This window comes from Podarcis pityusensis (genome assembly GCF_964106645.2).
Source record: "Podarcis pityusensis genome assembly, chromosome: 3".
NCBI classification, from domain to species: domain Eukaryota; kingdom Metazoa; phylum Chordata; class Lepidosauria; order Squamata; family Lacertidae; genus Podarcis; species Podarcis pityusensis.
In genome coordinates this window covers 122,701,078-122,719,412 of record NC_138026.1, presented here as the reverse complement: position 1 = coordinate 122,719,412, position 18,335 = coordinate 122,701,078, and the positions used below count along the sequence as shown (strand labels likewise).

Sequence of the window (18,335 nt, the reverse complement as noted above, 5' to 3'; positions counted from 1 at the left end):
CCCAGCCCCCTCCCCGCTCCTTTAGAAGCCCCACCAGAGCAAAGACTTCTGGGAGCATGTTCAACATTGAATTGTGTACATTTATAGGTTTTTCTTATTTAAACTTCTCTGTTGTAATTTGAGAAAGGAGGGATATGGAAATAATAACACACAATATCAAAGTGAGGCAGGATGAGGCCTCCCAGCAAAGAGCAGGAACTTCCTCCCAGGCGTGTCTTTGAAATGTGACCTTTGCCCAGTTCACTTTGCAAGTTTCCCTCCTAGCTTTTCATCTCCGAAATGCATTATGTCCCCACCATCTGGGGGTGGGCAGTCAGTTCAAAGAGGAAGAACTAGAAAGGGCCCCCAGCGCCATACATGTGCTGATCCCGTGAGCAGCGATGGAGGAGCCCCAGCAAGAGGGATGGATCAACAGGCTTGGGGAGAGGCACCCCACAAGGCTGCAGAAGCAGGGCAAGAAAAAGCCCTTCTGCTTCTTGCCGGAGGTGGCAAAGGGGGAATGGAATGGGGCATCCCGAGAGACAGTGTGGCTGGCTCCCTGGCACCCTGACCAGGAGGACTCCACGCTGCAAGATTTAGCTGCAGCTCAGGGTGTCCCCTTCCCCTGGCAGAAGCGGGACGCAGTGGTGCGTTTGCGCCATCTACTGTGTGCTGTGAAAGCAGCAGGATCAGAGCAGAGGGAAATGTGTTGCAAGCATCCGTTGGGCAAGGAGGACAGTAATTTGCCCCTGCACTACTGAGAAGGAGGAAGAAGAGAGACACGTAGGCCCCAGAAGCAAGTGGGTCCTTCTCTGCCAATGCACTAAAGTGACTTAAGGGAGAGCCCAGGGGTCTGGTGAAATTGGAGCCTTTCTTTCAGCACTGAAACTGGGTGTCTTTTCCTGAGAAGCAGAGACGCCTTCAGGGGTTTCAACCGGAAGAGGCTTGTTCACTGGGAGTTCCAGCTCATTTCTGAACAGTGATGGGAGTTTGAGAAGGCAGCCTTCCCCAACCTGACGCCCTCCAGCTGTTTTCGACTGCCCCTCCCTTGAGCTCCAGCCAACACAGGTTGCTGGAAGGGTAGAGCACACGCCTGGCATGCAGAAGGCCACAGGCTCAGTCCCCAGTGGCAGCATCTCCAAGCAGCGCCGGGAAAAAGGCTCCTGCCTGAAAACATTGAGAGCTGCTGTTTCTGTTGCCGGTCAGTGCAGACAACATTGCGCTAGATGGAGTGAGGGTCTGACATGGAACAAGGCAACTTCCTATGCCCCCCCCCCCCGCTGCCTCTGTGACAGAAAGGCAAGCCTGGTTGGGGAGGGGGCAGGGTGAGGATGAAGTCTTTCCTCATTACCTATTGAATTGACTTACGAATGGCTTCCCACAAAAACGCCTTGAAGCACTCAACAATTTAAAGACACCCCCCACAACAAGAGCCACTGGAAATCTAATACATACATTCTTGTTTGGACAAGCCGACCCAGAAGTTTAGAAAGCTGATGGAGGTTTTGTTCTGTTTTTAGTCTACTGTTATTTTGTCCTCCTGATTGCTGCTAATATCTGTAATTGACCATGTTATTCTTTTATCTCTTTTGTAGATTGGAGGTTTATTTGTGTGTTTTTTCAAACCATCAGGAAGCATATAAATTGTACGAAATAATATATCAGTCCATCAAATCAACTAATGCAGAAAGTGCTGGACACACAGCCATGATGCTGGAGAGAACCTCTTATCTCTGTGAGCATCCTTCTCTCCCCCCCTCCCGCTTCCCTGGGGAGGCAGCCAGCAGGAGGGGAGGGGAGCCTGGCTTCTGAAGCAGCATCAGGCCAAAGCAAGCCCCACCCCCCAGTCAACTCTCCTCTTCTTACTGCCCATAAGCCCCAGGCCGCCACTCCCTGCTGACACCCAGCCCCCTCCCCACTCCCCGTCGCCCCTTTGTCCCCCCCCCCAACCTACTTGGTGGCCTCTGGGTCCCACACGACCACGTCTGCATCAGCCCCGGGGATGATACGGCCTTTGCGGGGGTACATGTTGTAGATCTTGGCAGCGTTGGAGCTGGTGATGGCGACAAAGCGGTTCTCGTCCATCTTGCCCCCCACCTGAGGGGAGAGAGAGGTCAGAGGACTTGGCAGGAGCCGGGGGGGGCAGGGGGCAGCTGATGGGAAACGCTCTGGGAGAGCCCCCACCACCAGAGGACCACTCCCTGGCTAGGATTGTTGCCTTTGAAATGGCATCACCAAGCCCGCCCCCCCCCCAGGCCTGCCATGGGATTCTCTCCCCCTCTTGCAGATCTCCGGGGTGTGTGTGTGTGTGTGTGTGTGCTGGGATGGATCCTGGAGCATTCCCCCCCCCCATGTTAGTTTGCATGCCCCCTGGCTGCTGGAGGACAGGCTGTGCTGGTGGCAGGGAAGCAGGCAAGGGGAGCTCTGCCACGGGCTCGGTGCAGAGTGTTGCTGCAAGGCTGGGCTGGGGGCTCCCTGCCCTGAGCCCCTTTCTTTCTCATGCAGGCAGCCAGAGGAACCCCAAGAGGGCTTCCTCCAAGCCTCTCCTGCTAGCCTTTGTCCCTCTGCACCAAGCGAAGAGAATAAGAAGAGTTTGGATTTGATATCCCGCTTTATCACTCCCTTTAAGGAGTCTCAAAGCGGCTAACATTCTCCTTTCCCTTCCTCCCCCCCAACAAACACTCTGTGAGGTGAGTGGGGCTGAGAGACTTCAGAGACGTGTGACTAGCCCAAGGTCACCCAGCAGCTGCATGTGGAGGAGTGGGGAAGCGAACCCAGTTCACCAGATTACGAGCCCACCGCTCTTAACACCAGACTGGGACACTGGCAAGTCAGGGACTTGGTGGAGCCACAGGGAGTGATGGCTGCATTCTGGAGAGAAGGGGCATTGGAGACTGACTTGGGAAAAGGGATTGGTGATCGGGGGTCACAAGTGGAGAGTGAAGAACAGCAGCAGAGGAGGGAGACGGCTCAGGAGGGGGGAGAGTCAAGGGCTTCCACACCGCCGTCTCCTGCCGCCACCTCTCCTGCCTGGCAGGACCAGGAGAGGATGGAAGAGAGAGAAGCAGAGGCGGGTCACGTGCAGGCGCAGTCTTCTCCTGCTGGCAGACAGCTCAGGTGGGGAAGAGACATAAGCGGAGGTCTCTGTTGTGGCAACCGCCTGGGAGAAGCTGAGAGATGTGGGGCTGAAGGACATGCCTTTCCCCCACTTGCAAGCGTCCCTTCGACAATGAAGAGTCAATTCCTTGCTTGGCAGCCTCTCACGCCCCAGGCTCCCTCCCCTCCCCATGGCGGGATGGGGGCAACAGGGGGGCATCTACCCGTTTCCCATGGGGTGCCTCCACCTACCACTCCCCGTTCCCAGATGACGGCCATGCGGTCCTGCACTCCGCTGACTCCGTGGGGGATCTTGGTGAAGTCCTCCTTGCCCATGGCCTTCTGCTTGGTGGTGAAGGGCCGGTGGTCGGAGGCCACCACGTTCAGGGTGTCACTGCGGGGAGAGCTGGTCTTAGCAACCCCCTCGCCAGCTGACAGGGAGGGGCCTTCTTGGCCTCTCCACGCAAAGCCACCCCTCCCTCCGTTCCAGGACCCCCTTCCTCTTCCTCCTCCTCTCCCTTCATCCTCTAGGGCTGGATCACCCCCCAGCCCGCCCCCCTTACTTGGCAAGCAGGCTCATGAGGTAGGTGGAGGTGTTGGTGTCCAGCCGCAAGGGCGGGACGGTGACGTAAGCCGCCGCGTGGGACCAGTCCTGGTGGTAGTAGTGCAAGCCCGTCAGTGCCGTGTGGGCCGTGGTGGTCTCTGCGTACACCACCTTCCCTGCGGGGAAGCAAGGGGAGGGACCTCAGGCCTGGCCGTGGGGCGGGGAGGAGGGTGGTTTCCTCGAGAGCCCCACAGCAACCAGAGGCAGGACTTGCGGGGTGCATCATTCAGCTGTGCAATCGAGGGGGGTGCCGGAGACACTTTGCTCACAGAGTTGTGTTTGGTTTTTTTATTTTTACTTATTGGATTTATATACCGCCCTTCATCATAAGGTTTCAGGGCGGTTCACAGAATAATAAAATGCAGGGGAAAAAACATGAGAAACAAAACAAAACAGCAAAACAATAACCCCAACCTTCCCACAGACACAGTGAGAAGGATGTAGAATATTAATCAGCCCAAGGCCTGGTTAAAAAGGAACGTTTTCACCTGGCACCTAAAGATCTGTAAGGAAGGCACCAGGCGAGCCTCCCTGGGGAGAGCATTCCACAAATGGGGAGCCACCACAGAGAAGGCCCGTTCTTGTGTTGCCACCCTCCGGAGAGATCATAGAGGAGGCACACAGAGAAGGGTTTCAGAGGGCGATCTCAGGGTCCAGGAAGGTTAACTGCAGAGTTGGGAAGGACCCAAAGGGCACTCCAAAACAGGCACCCCAGCCGATTGGGGAGAAAAGACCCACTCCTTGCAACGGCTAGCAAGGAGGGGCAGGATGGGTCCAGGGGCCGGGACATGCCAAGGGCAGCTTGCCATCTCTCCTTGCAGTTGCCCTGTGGGCACCTCCTGCTCCAGAGCCAGGGAACGCCACTCACCTTGCATCTTGGCAGTGGCAATGACGTCCCCGGCTGACATGCTGGAAACGTTGACCAGGTAGACGGGGCAGTGAGTCTGCCGAGGGAGGAGGACAAAAAGAAGAGGAAAGGCGTCAGGGGGCTTGGGGCAATGAGAGAGACCTGGGGACGGAGTCCAAGGCATCCATCCACCTGGGATGGCAAAGGGGCCCCCACCCAGTCGGGCAAGAAGACACAGCCTCAGTCCTCTGCAGCAGAAAGAGGGGGCGGTTAAGGCTGCTCACCCGGTTAGCGATGGTGATGACCCGATGCGTAGCTTCAGCTTCCAACTGCAATGCAGAGAGAGAGAAGAAGAAGAAGAAGAAGAAGAAGAAGAAGAGGAGGAGTTTGGATTTGATATCCCGCCTTTCACTCCCTTTAAGGAGTCTCAAAGCGGCTAAGATTCTCCTTTCCCTTCCTCCCCCACAACAAACACTCTGTGAGGTGAGTGAGGCTGAGAGACTTCAGAGAAGTGTGACTGGCCCAAGGTCACCCAGCAGCTGCATGTGGAGTGGAGACTCGAACCCGGTTCCCCAGATTACGAGACTTCCGCTCTTAACCACTACACCACACTGGCTCTAAAGTGTGAGAGAGAGAGAGAGAGATGAGGCAGGCAGTGGCCCGGCCAATTGGACCCCGAGACAGTGCCTGCAGGTGCCAACCGAACCCCAACACTTCCCCCTCATCCCAGCAGTGACCAACTCATGGGGTGGGGCACAAACTGGGCAAGCGCCTGCCCCAGTGAAGCCAGTAGGCATGGGTGGGGGACCTCACTTCTTTTCGGCTGCAGCTGGTGGGTCCTGGAGCTCAGTGGGGCACAGATGTCCCCCCATCCACCACTAACAGCCATGATAATCCCCACAAGCTCAGCCAGCTGCCCCCAACCTTGCATGGGCAGCCAAGTCCCTCCTCCACCGCCTTCCTCCTGGTCGTTCTTCCTGGCTGGTGGAAGAACTGCCCTCTGAAAACAGTCACCAGGCAATTGGCAGCCTTGGCAAGGAGACCCTGCAAGTTCCGAAACTGCCCCCTTCTCTCTTGGGTCTTGGGGGGAGTGAGATTCCCAGCAGGGCAGGTGTGTTTATTCATGGGTGTGCCTCCTTCCTTGTGGGGGTCGGGTGGGATTACTATGAGGAATTATGAAATATGGAACAAGCCATTGTGTCAGCAATGAAAGCATTGCATTCACTGGGTTTGATTCATTGACAATAATTTCTGATCAAATCCCACAAGCCTCTCCACCTCTGTCATTTGCTTTCTCTATGCCTGACAGGCACATATAAGCATTCTAAAACACAGGCCAGTTGCTTCATCAGGCATCCTGGGTCATAAAGACAGAAGGAAGCTTGGATGTAGTTTGTGAATCTTTAGATAGATCTTAAGGGCCAGGAAGAGAGTTCACAAGGATACTGCCATCCTTCCTTCCTTCCTCTCCTGTTTATGACCTCCGGGGTTTCCTAAAAGCATTCCTCCTTGCTTCCTCTTTTATTTACTCTGAACTACGTATGCATGCTCAAATTAGCTCTTTGTAATTTTAACTTTAACTTTGTCCCCACGTGGGTTTTTCTGAAATGCTCAGAGGAAATCTGATTGGTTCTTACGAACACTGTGTAAAACGTTCTCTTGTGAATAAAACGACCTGGGCCGAGGGGTGGACGGATTATTATTGACACTTCCCCCCAGAGTCTTGCTGGTCAAGCCTCGTGTGTATTGTATTAATCAGAGTCCAATCCTTCTTTGCTTTGGGAACGCAACACTTCCTTCCTTGGTGGGCACCCTTACCTCCTCCGGCCGGCTGATCTCGATCCCTTCCGGGCCGGTGATGCCCAGCTCCAGGGCTTCCCTGGCCCCCTGCAGGGAAAGGCAAAAGAGGGGGTCAGTCTGGGGTAGGCGGGGACAGGGGTCACCTTCTTCCTGGCCCCTTGCTGGTCCCTGCCTCTTCCTCCCCTCTCCCAGGGCAGGACAGCCTATGGATCGGCTGATGGGATCATCCCCTTCCACTGCCCCCCAGCTGCAGCCCAGCCGCGTCCCCCTGCCCCCCCCGAGCAGCTCACCTCAGCCACCAGCTCTCCATTCTCGGCGTGGACGCGGGCGATGGCGCCAATGTCCTTGCAGGCGTGGAAGACCTGGTAGAGCTCGCTGTCCCGCAGCATGTACAAGTCCTTGTAGGTCATGAACATCTGGAAGGAGTTGATGCCCTTCTCCCGCACCAGGGTCTCCATCTCCGCCTTCACCTGAGGCAGAAGGGGCAGGCGTCATTCGCCCAGAGGTCTCACCTCCCACCGGGACCCCTGGAAATGCTGTGAGCCGAACGCAGAGGGCCAAAGCCACAGGCCTTGAGGTATTGAGCTCATCTAATGTGCCCAAATCTAAGGCCCTGATGAACATAGGAAGGTGAGCTAGGAGTCTCACGTGGAAGTTGGTGCAAATCCTGAACATTTCCAGACCTTCCTGTTTACAGTGGTATGTTTGGAAGCAGGAAGCAATGGACACTGATGTACTTTGCTGCTTCAAGGAGGCCACGCTCGCTCTTGTCTGCACCCCGCCCTCACCTCAAGAGGCTCCCAATCCTCTGCCTGGAGTTCTCCCCACATCACAATGTCTCCCGACTTTGGTTGCTTCCAGCTTTCCTCTGCAGACTGGCTCACTCACTCGAGTCACCTGGAACACGCTGCTCTGGGCCTGGATCTGTGAGGAGCCGGTCCTGCCTTTGAGCAATGGGCTCTTTGGCCCTGTCGGGAGGGAGCATGTGTTTGGAGCATCTTGCCAACGGGAGGGGAAAGTGGGGAGGGTCCTCTGGAGCAGAGAAGGAGGCGTCTCTGCTCTAGGGTCCTCTTCCAGGAATCTGCTCCGCATCCAGGCATGCTCATGCCTTGTTCAAGAGGCATGTTTAGTCTCTGTATTATGTGCAAGTCGTTGGTCTATGTTTGGTAATCTTAGTAATAATAATAATAATACTTTTTTTATTATATGCCGCCCATCTGACTGGGTTGCCCCAGCCTCTCTGGGCAGCTCCCAAGAAAATATTAAAAACACAATAAAACATTAACAACTTCCCTATACAGGGCTAAAAGTCAAATAGTTCTCTAATTCCTTGACATCTGGTGGGATGGTGTTCCACAGGGCAGGTGCCACTACAGAAGACAGAGGCTGCAGAGCTGGGTGCCCCAAGCTGTGATGAAATGGTCCTGCGCAGGTAAGACACAGGTGGGGTGGGGGTCTTCTCCCAGTGCCAGAAGCCAGGCAAGGCAGCGCCAAAGCCCACCAAAGAGGGGGAGGGAGTGGCCAACCGCGGAGGGAAAGGAAGGGCCGTTACAGCTGTCAGGGGGCCGAGAGGAGGAAGGAGCTGAGCCACAAACACCCAAAGAAGAGGCTAAGGAGGTCAAGCCACCCAGCTGGGGCTGGGGAACAAGATGGCTGTGGGCAGGGGTCTAATCCAGAATTACCAGCCGGCAGATGCTCCACGGCCCTTGGAGCAGCTGGGGGCCATGAGACGGCCAGCAGGCATGCTTGAGACCCCTGGCCTTGAGATTCTGCTACGGCCCAGCAGTTGGCCTGAGGAAAATCTCCGCAGGCTGGAAGGGTGGCAGCTGGATGGCTGCGGAAGCACTGGGAGGAGGAGGCACGGCCGAGGGGCGTGGAGGTGGCACCACTGGAGAAGGGGCAAAGCCCCAGGCACCCTCCCCAAGGGGCTGCAGTGAGGGCAATCAGAAGGGTCAGGCAGATGGAGTACCCTCCCCCCATGAAGAAAGTCTGCAGTGTTGGGGGCTTTTTAGGTTAAAGGGGAGTTAAGAGGCAAAACGATGGCAGTTTGTAAAATTACGGAATATGCAGAAATGGCAAAACACACTGGAAAAATAAGAAATCAAGATAACAAACTTTTTATAAAGGAATAGAAATGGTTTATTGAAAATTTAACTGTAAACAGATAAGAACATTGGCAGGGTTATTGTAATAACCTGTGGTTTCATATATATTTAAAGTAGATGAATAAATGAACAAATTAAGTTAATTTGGATATGCAGAAAATATTAAAAATAAATGTAAGGAACTGCAGAAAGAGGGGGAAGAAAGTCAAGTTTGGAAATGTTAAAATGACTGTAAAGTTAGTGAAATGCATAAACCTGGAAATCATAAACAAAAATTTTTAAAAAAGAATTTCAATATGCATGGCACAGAGAAAAGGGGAAAGTTTTTCTCTTCTCCTGGCACCAGAATTTGTGGCTTCAAATGAGGTTGAAAGTGGGAAGATTTGGGGAGGATAAAAGGGAGGACTTCTTAATGCAGTGCAAAGTTAATCTATGGAACTCCCTGCCACAGGAGGCCAGGAAACCACAGGAGGGGAAGGGGCTCTTGGGCTGAGGTCCCACTTGTGGGTTTCCCATAATGAGAACCTGGCTGGTCACTGTGAGAAGAGGATGCAGGATGCAATGGGCTTTTGGCCTGATCCGGCAGGCCTGTGAATACTTTCTTTATCCTGAGCAAACCGTTTTGTATGACTGGCCTTTCGGACTGATGAAGCGCACAGGTCTCTTTTTGCCCACTTGCGTTATTCTCACCAGGGTGGCGGCTTTGATTTGCCTTCCCGTGACTGATCCATGCATACGACTTTGTGTTTCCAACTCAAGACCCATTGAAGAACATCTCATCCAGTTCAATCTTTGAAAAACAGCTTTGAAAAACTTTTCATATTCTCTAGTGTGCTACCCTTGCCGTTGTGGCGGCACGGGGTTGCCGTTCTGCGATTGGACTTACTTGTGGCTACTTGTTGAACGGTTCATTTATCCGGTCTGTATAACGTTTACTGCACATGTAACTTGTTAAGATAGAGTTGTACATTTATCCACTCCATGTTTACAGTATCTCCAGGCTTTGTCTTGCACAGGGCACCTTAATATGTTTGTTGTTTGAATGGTTACAAGCCTATCTCTATTCTAGCTATTAGTCTAGTAAATTTGGTTTTATACTTATAAGCCAGTTTGTGGTGGTGTTGTTTTGTTGTATTATTACTCCTTGTGCTCTTACAAGACCCCACTTTCGGAACCCTAAAGACCCACTGCCAGTCAAGGCAAAAGACCTCCTCAACATGAGTCAGGGAGACCAACAAGACCACCCCCCTGTGCGCCCCCTCCCCTCTTACCTTTGGTGCCCACCAGGTGATGCCCATGTGCAGGGCATAGTCGCAGCACACCTTGGGGTCGGCCAGGCTGCGGCACTTTTCGTAGGCGTCCAGGAGGGAGATGTCCTTGTCCGGAAGCACGTGCCCAATCACCATCGTGGTTCCCCCCACCAGGGCAGCCTGGGCACAGGGGCAAAGGGAAGCTGGTGAGAGATGCCCTCGTGGAAACCCCAAAAGAGCTTCCAGAGGAGCGAACCACCAACGCCCAACCCAGAGTCTGCAAGCCCTGCAGCCTTCCTGGCGTGGAGGCCCTGGGTCAGGAGCCGGCAGGAAGCATTTCTTGCTAATGCAAAGGGAAGGCTGTGTCCTCAGCTGACACTTGTGGGACATCAGCTAATCCCCAAAGCTGCTTTTTTTGAGGGGGGCGGGAGGAGGGGGAGAAGCTGGCTGCCTTGCCTACATTCCCTCAAGGGCCCTTCATGATGGTTCTGGGTTCCAAGGCCTTCACAATTTCAAGAGGAATCCAAGGCCGAGAACTCATGGGGGGCAGGGAGGAGGTGGTTGGTGAGCAGAAGCCCCCTTTCTATTGCCCTGGTTGTGTTCAGCACAGGGCACTCAGGACTAAACACGCTTCTTCCCTGGGGTGCCCAAGCTGCCCCAACAGTTCTCCTGGCATGTCAGGAAAATGAAGAGAGAGAGAGAGAGAGAGAGAGAGAGAGAGAGAGAGAGAGACAATGGGGGTGGGGCAAGAAGAGACTTTGCTCACAGCCTAAATTTAGGTGAAGGAGCTCAGTGCCCAGAAACTACTGTATTTTTCTCCCCATAGGACGCACCTAGTTTTTTGGGGGGGAAATAAAGGGGGGAAAATTATTTCCCCCCCAGATGCGGGGCTGGGGCGGGGGAACAGAAGGAGACCCTTCTGTTCCTCCTCCAGCTTCCAGGCAGGCGTGTGGCTGAAGGGTCGCTGTGCAGTTCTCCCTCTCTGCGCAACACCTCTCCTGCGAAGGAGAGGCGCTGCATGGAGAGGGAGAACTGCGCAGCGCCCATCAAGCGAAGCTGGAGGAGGAACTGAAGGAGACCCTTCTGCTCCTCCCCCGGCTTTGCAGGACAGGCGCCTCGCTTCCACAGCCGCGCGTCACCTCTCCAGCTGGGAGAGGGTCGCGGGGCTATGGCAATACCCCCACCTCCCACAAAAGCCTACAGGAGCCGCACACCCTTTAAGGAGCACACGGCTCCTGTGGGCTTTTCTACGAGGAGGGAGAAGGGACTGACTGGCCGCGTCAGTCCCTTGTCCCTCCTGAGGAAAAGCCCGCAAGAGCCGCGCGGAGCTTGTGTGCGGCTTTTGGGAGCTTTTCCTGCCTGCCTCCCCCCTGCATTCGCCCCATAGGACGCACACACATTTCCCCTTCATTTTTGGAGGGGAAAAAGTGTGTCCTATAGGGCGAAAAATACGATACTTTGAACGCCAGGGATTGAACCACGGCAAACATGATGTGAGCATGTGCAGAGCACATTCCTACAACAGCAAGCCATCAACCCATGCACTCACAAGCACCCTGGTCTGCAGCACACCAGCCACAGGAGGCTTGACCAAGAATCTGCAGGTGGGGAAGATTTGAAGCCCCCCCCCCGCAAAGGGCTGCTGGACTCCCCACACCCACCAACTGCAGTCAGGACAGCCAATGGCCAGGGATGGTGGGAGTTGTACCTAAGCAATACCAGAGGGTCACAGATGTCTCCCCTTCCCCACATTCTCTTCTTGGGGGAGAGTACGGCTGCAGCCCTAGACATACCCACAGAAGGAAGGAAAGAGCCAGTGCCTCACAGGATGAAGAAGCATTTCTCCAGAGCACTCTCTGAGAAGCCAGCCCTTCTTGTAAATACAGTCATACCTTGGGTTACAGATGCTTCAGGTTGTGTTTTTTCGGGTTAAAGACTGCCAAAACCCAGAAGTACGGGAACGGGTTACTTCCGGGTTTCAGCGGTCGCGCATGTGCAGAAGCGCTAAATTGGGCTTTGCGCATGCACAGAAGTGCCGAATCGCAACCCACGTGTGTGCAGATGTGCTGCTGCGGGTTGTGAACAGCATCCCGCACGGATCACGTTCGCAACCCGAGCGTCCACTGTATTTGGAACACTGTTCATGGCAGAGGAGACAGTGGCGCCGTGACTGGCGCAAGGGACACCCTGAGCAGCTAGATGGGGAGGGAGGAGGCTTTGTGATGTTAAGCACAGCTCGTTCAATCCGCCCTCTGCAGAGCTGGCTTCTGTTGGAAACAGGGGGACGTACCGGTCATGGGCTTGATTCTGTGCTAGAACAGCTGCACACCTGTCAAAAAAGGGGAGTGTGTAGATCCACAGCAGGCTTACTGCTCCGAGAAGGCAAGTCTGTGCACAGCCAGAAGACCATCTCCAAAGAATTCATGCACAGCAGCCAAGTGGGTGGGTGGTGTTCAGCAAAATTCTACTCAGAGTAGACCCTCTGAACTTAATGCACACAACTAAGTTAGGTCCATGAATTTCGAAAGGGCTGCTCTGAGTAGAACTTGCCTGAATGCTTTTTTAAAAAACATAGTTGTTTCAGCTGTTTTCAACATGGAGCATTCCATTAGTCAGATGATCTCTTCTTGCATGATGGAACTTTCTTCCCATCTCCCCACCACCTAAATCTGTTCTAGAAGTTCCACCAACCCAAATCAGATTTTTTTGGGGGGGAGGTGCACGGCTGGAGAGGGGAGGAACCCCCTTGCACAAGAACTATCCTTGCACAAGCAGAAAAACCTAGTTGAACACCAGCCTACATTTTTATTAGATCGTCAATCACTCGGGGTGCCTCACAGGAAGAAATGAAATAAACAATCAATGCTTATCTGGCTGTTATTTCAATCCTGTTCCCTTTATGATAGCTCTGTTTGGAACATTTTTTAAAAAAAGAGCATTAGCAGGTTGCATCTTTTTGAAAGCCACTTTGGGTTTGCTTGGTAAAGAAAAAAAACAAAGAAACAAGGAAAAAAACAAAGCAGAAATTCTAAAAACAATTCCTATAAAAATATTAGTAATCTGAGTTCTAGTTCCACCACCTTATGGCTTGGTATTTTTTCAAAATGGGCAATAAAACAAACTCCTGCTCTTCTGTGGAGTTACTGGTGCTTTTGCCTTGTGTTGAGCAAAGGAGCTAAGCACTTTCAGCACCAGAGGCCTGGACAGCTCCCCCCAGTCCCCAAGATGACCGGCAGGCAGGCAGGCAGGCAGGCGGATGGGCAGAGATACAGCCCAGTCCGAGCAGGTGGGTGGCTGGGCGGCCAGATCCGGCCCCCCAGGCCTTGCAAGTAACTGGGGCTTTTGACCAGGCTCCTCTTGAGCAAGGAGGAAGAAGCTGCTGCTGCTGCCTGGCCCGGGATGCCATGAGGAGCAGAACGGGGCCGCGATGCAAGGGAGACCAGCCCCCGCCATGGGGTGACCCGACTCCTTCCCACACCTGCCCTGCAAATGACACCAGCAGCTGCCACCTGCTCAGCCAAGAGGCCCCAACAGCTGCCAGGGAGGCTCCTGTCACTTCACATGCTCCCCACTGGTCAACACTGATGTTCTTTCCCCCGGTTCCGGAGCACATTTGGGAAGGGAAAGGCCTCACCACCCCCCACAAAAGGCAGCCAAGGCAGTGGATGGCCAGGAATCATCGAGGGAGGGAGGGCAGCCAGCTACACACTCCTCTGCCCAGCGCAGACGGGGCCCTGGAATCACATGGTTGTTGCTGACTAAGAATGCTCTGACTCTGCTTACAACATTTAGGCCTCACCCAAAGCAGCCCTGCCCCCTTGCCAAAGGGACAGGCCAGCATTGTCTGGGGGGGAAGTAAGGAGGGTGAAGAAAGGGGCCAGAGGCCAGATCTCACTAAGCACATGGCAAGGCCAGCGTTAGTCCTGGGTCAGAGGGAGATCTGGAGTCCACGGAAGTGCATGTCTTGCACTGATGGATGCTGACACCCAAAATATCTGGAGGGCACCAGGTTGGCAGAGGCCTGAGAGGTTTGTATCTATCCACTCCTGCCCTGCACAGAGCCAGCACAGGTGCCATGGAGGGCCACTGCAGCACCACAGTGACATTTGGATCGGTAATAGCGGAGGTGCCTGTGGAAATAAATTCAGGGGGATGCTGGCTGCCAGAAGTGCCCATAGCTGGCTTCCCCTGTCTGTGGGGGGGGGGGGAACTACAGTTCCTGGGATATTGGGTGTGTGTGTCATATGCTTTAAATGTGTGTTGGGTTTGCTTTAAATGGATGGTGTGGACCTGCCTCATGTCTCATCAATTCCACAGATCTCAAGTCTCCCCAGAAATTGTCTTGCTCTAAGAGAACACACACAAGACCAGACCACCCACTGAGCATTCCCCCGCACCACACAACCAAAGAGAGGAGGAGGAGGGAGACTACCTTGGTGCCATGGTAGAAGTCATCCACGCAGGTGGCGTTCATGAAGGTCTGGTGGAAGTGGGTGCTGGTATCGATGCCCCCCGGGATCACCAGCTTGCCGGTGGCATCGATGACCTTGGCTCCGCCGGGGATCATGAGCTCACGGCCCACCTGCTGGATGATGCCGTTCTCAATGTAGACGTCGGCCTCCAGGGTGCAGTCGTCGTTCACCACCTTCCCCCCCTTGATGAGGATCCGCATCGTGGCAGCGTTGGCGAGCATGGCTCTGGAAAAGGAGGACAGGGCAAAGGAGGTCAGGGTCCGTGGACGCCTGAGCCATGGCTGCTCCCTCCCACTGGCAAGACTCCACAGGTCACAGGCCATCCATTTAATGGGCTCAGGCCATTCCTAGCCCTCTCCTCTCCTTTTAAGGCCATTTAGCTTGGTGGCCATCATTGTGGGAGGGAGTTCCACAGTTTAACTTATGCCAAGAGGCCACACTGCCCAGCGATCACATCCAAGGAGACAGCTGAGGGTCAGAGGCACTGCAATTCAGAAAACGCGGCCATGTAGGACACAGCACAGGCTGCTCCAGACCAGCTCCTCAGGCTCACAGAACACCCCAGCTGGAGGACATGGGACCGGATTCACCCAGGTTGTTGCACTGGTTGACGCAAGTGCAAGGAGTCCTGCTAGTGCAGTGTGACCTCCTCTCCTGAAATCTGCTTGCGGGGGCCAGGAGAACCCCCAGAGCTGGAGGTGGGGGGGAGAGAGGTCGCTCTGCCTAGTGGAAAACAGAAGGGCTTTTGCTGACGGAACAATTGCCTTAGGACATCATGGAATTCCACCCATCGTCAGGGGACGAGGGCACCTCCGCACCTTCTCTGAGAATGTGGCTCAGCCTCCAAGGCCTTTCTTGTGGCCCACTTACCCTGTGGCTGGTCTTACCAGGAGGGAAAGTGAGGCAACAGCCTGTGGCAGCTGCTTTTAAGTGCCCCCAAAAGGCAGCCTATTGTTACTTCCGATTATCAACAGAGAGGGAGGGAGGGAGGCAGGTGTGGGCACCAAAATAATTTGGCTGCAGGCTATGAGTGCCCTGACCAGGGGAGGGATGGGGGCAGCAGGTGCTACTCTGCCTCAGGCAGCACAATGTCTTGGGCTGGCCCTGCATCCGTCCTCTGAGGGAAGTGTGGCTGGTGGGGATGAGGAACATGAGGCCCTGTGGGAACAAAACTGGTGCACGGCTTGCAGATGGATCAGCGTTCAAAATTCACCAGGTTCCAGGGGCTTTTTGCCCCCGGCTGTCGACCACTTGCAACCAAGTGAAGATGCCCAGGCGCCAGGGTGGCGTCTGATGTCTCCCCCATCTGGAGGTGCCTGTTTGGGGATCCTTGGCCCTTGCCTGTTTTCACACACGAGAAACACACCCTGGTTTAAGGAGCCATTTGGAGCCTTGCATATATATTTGAGTTTCTAACACTGGGGAGGATGGCTCTCAATGGCTACTTGCCACAACAGCTGTGCTCTCCCCTCCACTGTCTGAGGCAGCCATTGCCTCTGAACACCAGTTGATGGAAGTGATGTGGGGGGTGGGGAATTGCTGCTGCACTCAGGTCCTGCTTATGGGCACTGGGTCAGTCCCTGTGGGAAAAGGAGCTGGACTAGATCGTCCCCCTTTGGCCTGATCCTGCTGCTGCTGCTGCTGCAGGGCTCTTCTGATGGCCCAGAAACCATCTGAGCTGCCACGGAGGTTCAGGGAGAATCTGGTTCTTTGCTGTCAGAAGAGGCGGCTGGACGTGGCTAGGCCTTTGCTCTGCAGAGCCCTTCTTGACCGCCAGAACCTCTGCCTCCTTCTCGGCTGCTCCTGGCAGCTCTGCCATCCTACCGACAATATGCCCTAAAGATGCTGCAGCTGCCTGGTCCTCTCCCCACCCCCACATATCTGCAAACATCCTCCATTCCTCTTTGGCAGCTGGAAGAAAAATATATTAAAAAACAGCACCACCAAGACTGGCAGAGCAAAGAGGGTCTCTGCTCCCCTCCCCTGGAAAGCCCTTCCTCTTGCAGCCCTTCAGCAACCTCCTCCGCCTCCCTCCCTGGCATCTCGTTGCATAAAAGAGGCCCCCTGAACACGGCCTCCCTTGGCGGCAAACCCAGCCCCTCCATCAGCATCAGAAGCTCCCATTTGCCATGAAATCTGCGCAGTCAGACCTGACAGCTGCCGGCTCAGAGGCTCCCAGACAGACCATCAGCTCCTATTGTGTGAGAGAGGCAGGGATCGAAAGAAAAGGGGGAGGAGGGAGGGGTCTCCGGGAATCAAACAAAACCTGCATTCCCACAAGCTGGAGCTGGACCCAAAACCTGGAGGAGACGGAGGCACATTCCCTTTTGATGGCTGCAGGGTTGCAAATAGGGTCTACTCTGAAGCTGCAATCGCAGAGGAGCAGAGGACCTTGGGAGAGCAAGCCTTGCCTGGCGCTTGCAGGAGGGAGAAGCAGATGTCCTTGTTGCACCAGGATCCCCCACAGCTTGGAACTGGCAGGCTAGGATAGGGCCCAAGGCACAGTCAACTGGGGACAAGGCTGACATTACCTGCCCCACCAGCCAGCCCTCAGATCTGCAGCTGCTCATGCCTTGATGGGGAATGAGGAAACCAGCTGGGTCTGTAGGACTGAGACCTCGGTACTGGGTACTCATGTGCAGTATCAGAGCAGACCTGGGGAGGGAGAGTTGCTGTGGCCCATAGATATCCCATCTCATCATGTAGCTATGCAATGTGGGCCCCTCTCTCTTAGTAGGTGGGAGGGGAAACGGGAGCCCTGGACATCAGGGCAGGGCATTGGCAGGGCACTCTTGCTCCCTACAAAGGAGCGTCTCCACTGCCCCCTCTTTAGCTGCATTGCAGGGTGTTTAACTAGATTATCCTTGGGGGTCCCTTCCAACTCTTGCACAGTGTGGGGAGAGCACCAGGCAGACCCAGAATACTCTACAGGAACACTTGGGATGGGGCAGGCACCGCACAAGGCCAGCGGACCTGCCCCCCCCCCCCAATCTGTATGCAGGATGAGGTGTGTTGAAGAAGTCAACCAGCATTTGGTTTTCAAAGATTTAGGAAGCTCAAAGGCACCCACAGATTGTTCACGCAGTTGTCAAAGCAGAGTTGGAGACAACTCAAAGCTAACAGGCCCATGACCAGTGTGGACACAAGCAGGAAAGGGGCCTGCAGAGAAAATAGGTCCAGACGGGTCCAGCAGAAGCATCAAAGCCACAGCCTCCGAGTGAGACCACCTCTCTCACAGTGGACTGAGGGGCAAAGGATTCTGCAGCTCAACTTTCCCACCCCACTCACTAAGATGAGAGGCCCAACAGCTCACAGAAGGGGCTTGCTGGTTTTACTCATTTGTTTAACAAATTGTATAGATCACTTGATGGATGTAAAACCTCAAAGAACCCTGCCCTGCCCGCCCAGGAAGGGGCTTACGTGGGCCAGGGCAATTTGGTGCTGCGTCTCCATAGGTCACAGGGTTGCCATACACCCAGAATTTCCCGGATATACCTGGAATACTGCAGTTGGAAGCTGTGTCCCAGCAGAAATCGGCAAAATGTCCAGGAAAATCCAGACATATAGCAGCCCATGTCGGTAGTGTCTTTTTTTGCCAATTTTCCTTAAAAAATAGCTCAAAACAACTTTTGTGTCTGGATTTCCACTTTTTGAAAAATGGCAACCCGACCATATGAGGAGACATGGAGAAAAAAGTAAGTGTGGCCCATAGAGCAACTGCAGCCAGCAGCTGTGGACCTGACTGTGTCTCCCCCCCCCCCAAAAAAACCTGAGGCCAGCCCCCTCTCCCCCCCTGCAGCAGCTGAGCACGCAGCAGTGTCAGTCAGCGGGGAAAGAGCAGAACACCCTCTGCACAGAGGCCACTGAGCTCCAAGTGCAAGAAACACCCCCAGCTAAGGCGTAAGGCAGCCCTCAGGGAAGCCCCCCCCCCCAGAGCTGGATGCCCCCCTGTTGGGCAGCACAGCTTCCCTGGCCAGGCCCTGCAGCCTCTCAGGCTCAAGAGGCCACCAAGGGTACATCCGCCACACCCTTATGGCCAGCCTTCTGTTTGAAATGAAATTTCAAATGATAATACAGTGGTACCTGGGGTTACAGGCGCTTCAGGTTACAGACTCCGCTAACCCAGAAATAGTACCTCGAGTTAAGAACTTTGCTTCAGGATGAGAACAGAAATCGCGCGGC

General features: G+C 54.5%; 1 protein-coding gene across 2 annotated transcripts in view; it reads right to left on the bottom strand.

The window, feature by feature from the left end:
* Positions 1 to 18,335, bottom strand: part of DPYSL5 (dihydropyrimidinase like 5) — a 38,191-nt gene that overhangs the window by 7,250 nt on the left and 12,606 nt on the right. For both annotated transcript variants that reach the window (XM_081001023.1, XM_081001024.1), the window contains exons 2-10: positions 14,114 to 14,378; positions 9,703 to 9,861; positions 6,617 to 6,796; positions 6,345 to 6,413; positions 4,811 to 4,855; positions 4,548 to 4,623; positions 3,639 to 3,795; positions 3,328 to 3,469; positions 1,934 to 2,076 (exon numbers count right to left, since the gene is read on the bottom strand). In XM_081001023.1, coding sequence (XP_080857149.1) covers positions 1,934 to 2,076; positions 3,328 to 3,469; positions 3,639 to 3,795; positions 4,548 to 4,623; positions 4,811 to 4,855; positions 6,345 to 6,413; positions 6,617 to 6,796; positions 9,703 to 9,861; positions 14,114 to 14,374 — 1,232 coding nt within the window. In that variant the 5' untranslated portion in view covers positions 14,375 to 14,378. The remainder of the gene's footprint in view (positions 1 to 1,933; positions 2,077 to 3,327; positions 3,470 to 3,638; positions 3,796 to 4,547; positions 4,624 to 4,810; positions 4,856 to 6,344; positions 6,414 to 6,616; positions 6,797 to 9,702; positions 9,862 to 14,113; positions 14,379 to 18,335) is intronic.